The 7,841-nt window shown below is 43.5% G+C and overlaps 1 protein-coding gene across 1 annotated transcript in view; it reads right to left on the bottom strand.

Annotated features, from left to right (window-relative positions):
• Positions 1 to 607: 607 nt before the first annotated feature.
• The window catches only part of lamb4 (laminin, beta 4), a 22,141-nt gene continuing 14,907 nt past the window's right edge, over positions 608 to 7,841 (bottom strand). The window contains exons 23-34 of the mRNA XM_031561733.1: positions 7,195 to 7,412; positions 6,379 to 6,475; positions 5,792 to 6,161; positions 4,480 to 4,640; positions 3,938 to 4,137; positions 3,606 to 3,809; positions 3,169 to 3,313; positions 2,492 to 2,699; positions 2,267 to 2,402; positions 1,920 to 2,087; positions 1,239 to 1,392; positions 608 to 1,077 (exon numbers count right to left, since the gene is read on the bottom strand). Of these exons, the coding sequence (XP_031417593.1) occupies positions 938 to 1,077; positions 1,239 to 1,392; positions 1,920 to 2,087; positions 2,267 to 2,402; positions 2,492 to 2,699; positions 3,169 to 3,313; positions 3,606 to 3,809; positions 3,938 to 4,137; positions 4,480 to 4,640; positions 5,792 to 6,161; positions 6,379 to 6,475; positions 7,195 to 7,412 (2,201 nt within the window). The 3' untranslated portion in view covers positions 608 to 937. The remainder of the gene's footprint in view (positions 1,078 to 1,238; positions 1,393 to 1,919; positions 2,088 to 2,266; positions 2,403 to 2,491; positions 2,700 to 3,168; positions 3,314 to 3,605; positions 3,810 to 3,937; positions 4,138 to 4,479; positions 4,641 to 5,791; positions 6,162 to 6,378; positions 6,476 to 7,194; positions 7,413 to 7,841) is intronic.

Below are 7,841 nucleotides of genomic sequence, written 5' to 3'. Positions count from 1 at the left end.
AGAAAAGTTCACCCAGACCTCTTTTGTACATGACAATGAGATGTTAACAGCTAGACACATCCCTTGTGCATCCCTTAACGTTCACAGTCAAGCCCCCTTTTAAACAGAGATCCCGCTATGCTGCCGTTAAGAAGACCTCTCATTATGCCGCCTTGGCTTGTTCACACAACCAAACAGAGGGGGTATAATGCCTCCCCAGGGTGTGCCTTTAGTTATGCTGTCCACAGAGAAGACACAGAGCACACACAAAACATTTAAGATTTAAAAAATGTAAAGACTACAAACACGTTTACAATTTACAGTATATATGGACCAACTTTGATACTGCAGTATGAGGATCAAATACTGATACAAGGGGTCTAGCGAATAAGGGAAACAGGAGCATGTCAGTAGGTATGACATACCTCTTTGAAAGTGTCTGGGCCTGTAAATACGCCCCACTGTGGCCATCATCGGAACTACCTACAATGGAGGCTCAACCTAGAAAAGGCAATACATTCTAATCTAGCACATATTTGAGGTCACAGAACCACAGAGGACGTTTTAAGAGAGCAACAGGACATCTTTAATAAAACAAGTAAAAGGGAAATATTGCAGGGATAGACTCCATTCCCCATATCCACGAGGAGCAAAACAAATCTCAAAGAAATATACCACTTAAGAAAGGGTATCATTACAAAAATATAAAAACAATATCAGTCAATAAGATTTTGATATGCTGCCTTTGGAAATACATAGCTTAATTTGATAGTGTCTTTTCAGGAATGCCCCTGTGCAGTGAATAATGATCTTAGCAGTCTACATTGGACACAACAGTGGACACCTGGTGGACTGGGCAAAAATGAACAACCACTGACCGAAGTAAGTCCATTACTTCCACAGAAAAGTGTGTGGAACAACTTATGAAAGGTCTGCATGAAAAGATGTCCTATTTTCTTCAGGAGGTGCACTTTAGGTAGGCGTCCGCCCTCTGGCCGATCTCCCTCCTGAGGTCAGCGGCCTCTTCCAACAGCCGAGCAACATCGTTCTCTTTATCCTCTTTACTTTGGAGGTTTTTCTGGAATCTTTTTTCCAAGTCTAAACCCACAGAGAAAACCCAAACGTGCTACAATGTTAAGTATGCTTGGCAACGGCATTCTCTCATCATTGCTGACATCATTGAAGACCACATATATATATATATATATATATACAGAATATATATCAAAGATGAATGAACGTCTCCATCATACACCAACCTTCGATTTTCTTCATCTTGTCAGCCACATCTTTGGCCAAGCTTTCCACTTCAGCTGTGATGTTTTTCACACGCTCGCTCACCTCATCATTAACCGTCTGATTGGCGGCCGTGTCTTTTAGTGTTTCAAACAGGTCAATTACTTCTTTAACATCCTGCAAAAACACATAACGGTGCCAAAGATGTTAGCTATTTCCCTTAATGCATCAAATTAAGTTAGCAGTAGGATGTGACTGATTCCTCAAAGTCACAGTGGATGGGGGACTAGATAGATAGATAGATAGATGGATACTTTATTAATCCCGAGGGAAATTTAGGTCATCCAGTAGCTTATACACATATACACTTATACACCTCACCGACATACATACATAAATCACATATACATACACATAGGGAGAACATATATATACATACACATAGGGAGAACATTTTCACACAGAGTGTTTCCAGATACAGGCCCTATTGTACTGAGTGCAATGATTTTGACAGTGTCGGTGTCCAGGAGGAAAGTGATCTTGTGCAGCTGGTGTGGATAGTGCAAAAAAAAAATATATATAATGTTCTTGTGCTTGTGAGGATGGGTAGTGCAAGATAGTGGTCTTGTGCTTGTGTGTGTGTGTGTGTGTGTGTTATGAAAGTGCAAAGAGCAAAGTGATAGTGCAGACTGACTGTTCCATACCGTGTCGACGTCTGTGGCATCCTTTAAAGCTGCCTCGGCTGCTGCTAGAGCGTCCTCCGCCTGCACTCTGTTCATTTCAGTTTTCTTCTTCAAAGCTTCGATGTCGTCCAGCACGCCTTTTACATTTGGACTCAACAGAGCCTCTATGTTGTCCAGTTTTCTGTCAGTCTGAAAAGATACATAAGGTAGGTTCATGGAACTGTGAGCTTTGAATGGCACACATGCATCAAGAAGGACAAAATGAACAACAAAGTTGAAAATGGTGAAACTGTGACGATGTTTAATACTAATGAGAGGATGGCAAAAAAAAAATTGAGGAGGCAGAATAGACCCCCCTCCAGAGTCACCTTTTTCACTTTGTCGGCAGCTTCGTCTGTGTTGGCCTTGGCAACGTCCAGGCCATCCGAGACCTTATCATGTAACTGGTCAGCCTCCTGTAAGGTCTTCCGAATGTCACTCACATCAATATTCTTGGTTCGGTTTCTTGAAACAAAACAAAAAATGAAACGTGAGCATTTTTGGACAAATATTTCTGTGTGAATAATATATGTTGAGGGAAACGTTTGGGTTACTTGACATCCTCGGCTTGTTCACGCAGTTCCTCTGCAGTCTTGGCTTTATCCTTCAGGAGCTCGAGGTCTTCCTTAAAGTCCGTGAAGTTGGCCAGCACGTCCCGGATGTTCTGGATCATGGTCTGGATTTCATCTGGAGTGCTGGGCAACTGAATAGCTAAGACTGCTTTGGCCATTTTCTCAATGTCCTCTGGCTTCACCATCTCATCTGTAAACAGAGTGTTGATAGATATTAAAGCAGCAATAAGGAGTTCTGTTCCAAAACTAGCAAAGTTAACTACCTAAAAGGCATGCATAAACTTTGCAAACACCACCAACAGCCCAGTTGACACTGATAGAAGCTTGCCAACACACTAACTGGTGTATTTTGGCAGAATATCTGGCAATGTCATGCTGTGAAACCTTTTCTTCCATTTTTTCAGGGTGTTCCAGCCCGGAACACAGAACTACATAGGGCATATCCTGGATGGTTAGTGGGGAAAACACAGGTGTTTATCTGTCCTTCACATGACCATATGCTATCAAAATTAATTTGAGGATGGTACCAAAACTAGTTGCCTATAAAACCATACCTCAAAAAGTGTCAAATTGTTACATAGTGTTGATAGATATTAAGACATTAAGCCATGACCTGTGTGGAATACATTTTTTTTATAAGATGTGGAGTTTGACCTTACCAGTGAGGTAGTCCTTAACCTTCTTAAGGAGATCCTTGGTGCCATTTTTCTCCTTCTCAAATTGGCTCTTACTGTCTGTGATCTTCTGTTTCATCTTCACGGCTTCGTCTTTAATCTCTTCATTCATATCTTTGGCCTCGTTAATCTGGGGAAGAGAGACAACATTTCAAAGAAGTCAATGGATAGAAACATTTAAAAGAAGTCAATGGATAGAAACATTTCAAAGAAGTCAATGGATAGAAACATTTCAAAGAAAGCTGAATAAACAGCTTATGATTTGTTTCCATACAATTGTTCATACAATTAAATGGTTGTTAACAAATGTATGTAAAATGAAATGGATGTGAAACTAAATAAAAGCATTAAGCAGAGACATACACTGGTCACACTGTGTGGTTTGAGGGTAAGGTGATGCAAAAAAAAAGAGGGGTAATTGCCTTAATCGCTGAATCTCTGAGTTTGTGGAGCAGATCAAGGATGTCATTCTCGGTCTTCTCCGCTGTCTCCGAGGCGTTGTGGCTCACAGGAACACTGCCCCGGCAGCCGGGGCCTCCACACTTGCGCTTCTGAGCGTCAGTCTGACACAACGCACCCCCGCACCGGGCCTCGGAGCAGTCCGCGTCGCCTGGAGCTCCACACACCTGAGGCAAGACACATTTAACCTCACATTCAGAGAAGACTTCTGATACACAGAAACACGTATGGACCGACAGTTCTAAATAGACCATGATGCCATGATTATGAGGGAAGAAGAAATCACACTGCACACATTTTCGTTGAGCTTGGTCACGGTTAAAGCTTTGATTTTCTTCTCCAAGGTGTCCCAGTCTCCCGTGTGACACTTGCTCAGCTCCAGCTTGCTCTTCTGCCTGAGCTCCCGGGACGAGTCTAGTTTAGCGTCCGCGTCCTTGACCCGCTCCTCATCTTTGATGAAGTCTTTATAATGCTGTCTCACTTCCTCCAGTGTGTCTGGATGGAGAGAAGGAACACACATAAGATGTGGGGCATCTCAGTCACAGAGATTCCAACACCGTCAAAATCATTCTGTTGGAGGATCATGCTGCTGACAATATACAGTATTTTGACAATTAACAGAGATTAAAAACAGCAGTTATGTTCGCTGAACCAGAATGATATCTTTCAATGAAAGAATGGGTTGTTAATTCTAATGAGATCATTTAATTGATGGGATTTCTTTCAGTGCATAAAGACACTTCACTATTGGCAATTCCATTCATTCCTTGGTGCACCACAGCTTCCGTTACCACAATCGCCCTGTATCACCCAAAAATGCGTAAAACCACGTCTTACCATTCAGAGCCTGGGGGTCTGTTATTGGGACTTCCTTTGTTTTCTCTATTAACTTGTCTATGACTTTCTGGAACTCCAGCTTGATGTTATCTATTTCCGTGTTCAGAAGTGATGTTGGGTCAATGATAATGACACTGGGATCTATGCTGTCTTTCAACTTCCTAAGGAAAGAAACACAAACAGGAAGAGCAAACATGACAAATCAGCCAAATAAGTGCCCAAAGTGGCACAGTAGCAAGAATTACAGTATAAAGAAAAACAACTATCCCTGCATATATGCGTATTTATGTGTACTTATGTGTACACTGACAATTTATTCCATGAAAGATAATATACCGGTATTTGATTTCACGAATTTCAGCATTGTACAGTGGGGACACCTTAGTGTCATCAGCACCTTATCAGACCTTGGCTGAGTACAGATACTCTAGTCTAGTGTGACCCTCACAGGACACCATCCCATCATCAGACCCTGGATGAGATGAGTACAGATACTCTAGTCTAGTGTGACCCTCACAGGACACCATCCCATCATCAGACCCTGAGATGAGTACAGATACTCTAGTCTAGTGTGACCCTCACAGGACACCATCCCATCATCAGACCCTGGATGAGATGAGTACAGATACTCTAGTCTAGTGTGACCCTCACAGGACACCATCCCATCATCAGACCCTGGATGAGATGAGTACAGATACTCTAGTCTAGTGTGACCCTCACAGGACACCATCTGCCTTGATCCAATCCACCCTCAACATTTACATTTTACATTTAGTCATTTAGCAGACGCTTTTATCCAAAGCGACTTACATATGTGCGACTTACAATGTATACACATTTTACATTTTACACTGATGGCACATCAGGAGCAATTAGGGGTTCAGTGTCTTGCTCAAGGACGCTTCGACAGGGAATCGAACTAGCAACCTTCTGATTACTAAACGACTTCTCTACCACTGTACCACTGTCGCCCCAAGCATGTGGAACCCCAATAGACCCGGTCATTGCTCAGAGAAAGCCCATGAGACATCAGCTACGTCTTAAGCTAGCGCTTGGCAGGCTACAACAGATACACTTGCATCCCTTTGACCTATCACTCATGCAATCCATGGTTCCCCGGTATCCTTCAGGAAGTCTTTACCGGTCAAATCTGGTGACTGCCCACTGTCTAACTTCATCGTATGAGGACATTCTGCACAGCGCATTTACACACTTTTGTTTTCCCAAGGAGGGGGTCTTATAGCATGAGTTGCAGTTGGACAGTAGAATGAAGGCACAGATACACCAGCACTGTAAAATACTGTAACCTTACAGAACACGGGAGTACAGATCCTCTGCAGCATCCAGGTCAGCCTGGGCGTCTCCTGTCATGTTCAGAGCTGCCTCCAGCTGAGACTGCATGTCCAGGACGCGCTGCCAGCGCTGACCGTGAGCGGGCTGCTTATCGTCACCAGGCTTAGGCACGAGGGTTCGCATCTTCTCCGCCGCCCTCTTGACGTCCGTGACATTTTCAGCCCAGAGCAAGGAGCAGGGGTGGCACGGTTGGCACTCGGGGAACACGGACTCGTGGCCGGGGGCGCACTCGTCACAGAGGATGCCCATCACTCCGGGGCGGCAGCGACACTCGCCCGTGTCCATGGCACAGGCAGGCCGCAGGGTGCCCTCCATATTACAGTCACAGTCTGAGGGACAGAGGGGGAAAGAAACATGGGTCAATTCATGCAGCTGGCACAAAAACTTTGCAATGGAGATCAGAGGCAAGTCATTCTTGAGCCTGCCATTCAACTGTTCCCACAAGCACAAATCATGCGCCATCATTAGAAAGAATTAAACATTTAACACAAATACATGTAATCTTGTAATCTTGTAATCTTGTAATGTTGTAATTGTAGCACATACAAAGGCACTGTACGTCTGGGTCTCCAAAGTAATTCTCTGCACACTCGTAACACTGTTGTCCCCCATACTCTGGCAGGCAGGGGCACTGGCCTGTGATCTACGTAGGGAGGGAAGATATGGCATATTAGCGTAAAGATACCTATTACCGCCCCAGCTATTAAAAAAGTGACAAACCGTTAAAAACATTTATAGATCGAAAAATATGTAATCAATCAATCTTACATATTTCAGTAGCGGTGGGTGTCTAGATTAGGACTGGTAACTTGTTTGGATTTCAACTGAAATGTGTTTTCAGTTTTTTTCCGTTGTGTAGACCGACACGCAAATTTAGCTGATACAGGAGGTGGAACCCATAAACACCCTTTTTGTATATATGTCTATGGAAAGCTCTATGACCCTCACAAATTCTCGTCGCAAAATCGAATTCGTTCAGTTGGTTCCATGAGGGTTTGTACACACAGAAATAAATCGCTGTCTAGTACACTAAATAACGCTGTACAACTGCAATTTTTTGCACACATACAAAATAAATACCCCTTTTGGGTAGGAGCGTATGGTGTTTAAAATCCGTTATCCTGGTTGATACAGAAATCAATATTAAGTAACGTTTACCCGCGTGAGGGCGATTATAGGTCTCGGGCGTTAATACGGGTCGTTGCGATACAGCATTCAGATGTACAGTACAGCATGAGAGTGCAAACACATTGCCAAACATAGTAGTGGAACTGGAACCTATCATAAAACACTTTTTCAATTGGCATTCACAACTAGCATGATTAGAAACTGGAACTGATCTGGAATCAGGATTGACCTTACCTTGTCACAGGTGTTGTTGAGCGAGTGATCACGTTCACATTTGCAAGGCTGGCACCCTGAATCACCATCCAGGTTCCAGTAGCCATCATCACACTCATTACAGAGAGGGCCTATCACACCTCCGCGGCAGGGGCACTGCCCAGTCTCCTCGTCACAGAAACACGGGCTGTCCAGCGGGCATCGGGTCACCTCAGTGCCACGCCGGTCACAGGAGCACTCTATGGACCAGACACGGGTTATGAGTAGGAGCCACCCCCTTAAAGAGCTGCTCACCGTAAAGTACTGTTACACCCTTGAGTATATAGTCATCTTATGTATCTACACGGGGGAAACATTAACATCACCATACATTTCATCTCAACAACTTGCCATGATTTGCTTTGGACATTTCACAGTACTGGGACTGTCCTAAACTCCAACTGCATCTTTACAGCACTACATGTAGCGTAAGATGGCAAATGAAGTGAGCAGATAAAGTCATTTATATTTCACCATAACATCAACTTATTGTCATGCTATTAAGCATTACTGTAATGCCATGTTGTTGAAGTTGCATGTGTTTATTCGCATGTACGTGAAAGTGAAACTTATACTACAAACAGACACTAGATGGCAGTGTAGCACATTCTCTGGACCAATGTCAAATT

Source organism: Clupea harengus, chromosome 3, assembly GCF_900700415.2.
Source record: "Clupea harengus chromosome 3, Ch_v2.0.2, whole genome shotgun sequence".
NCBI classification, from domain to species: Eukaryota; Metazoa; Chordata; class Actinopteri; order Clupeiformes; family Clupeidae; genus Clupea; species Clupea harengus.
The sequence above is the reverse complement of the archived record's forward strand: the minus strand, read 5'-3'. Positions and strand labels throughout refer to the sequence as shown.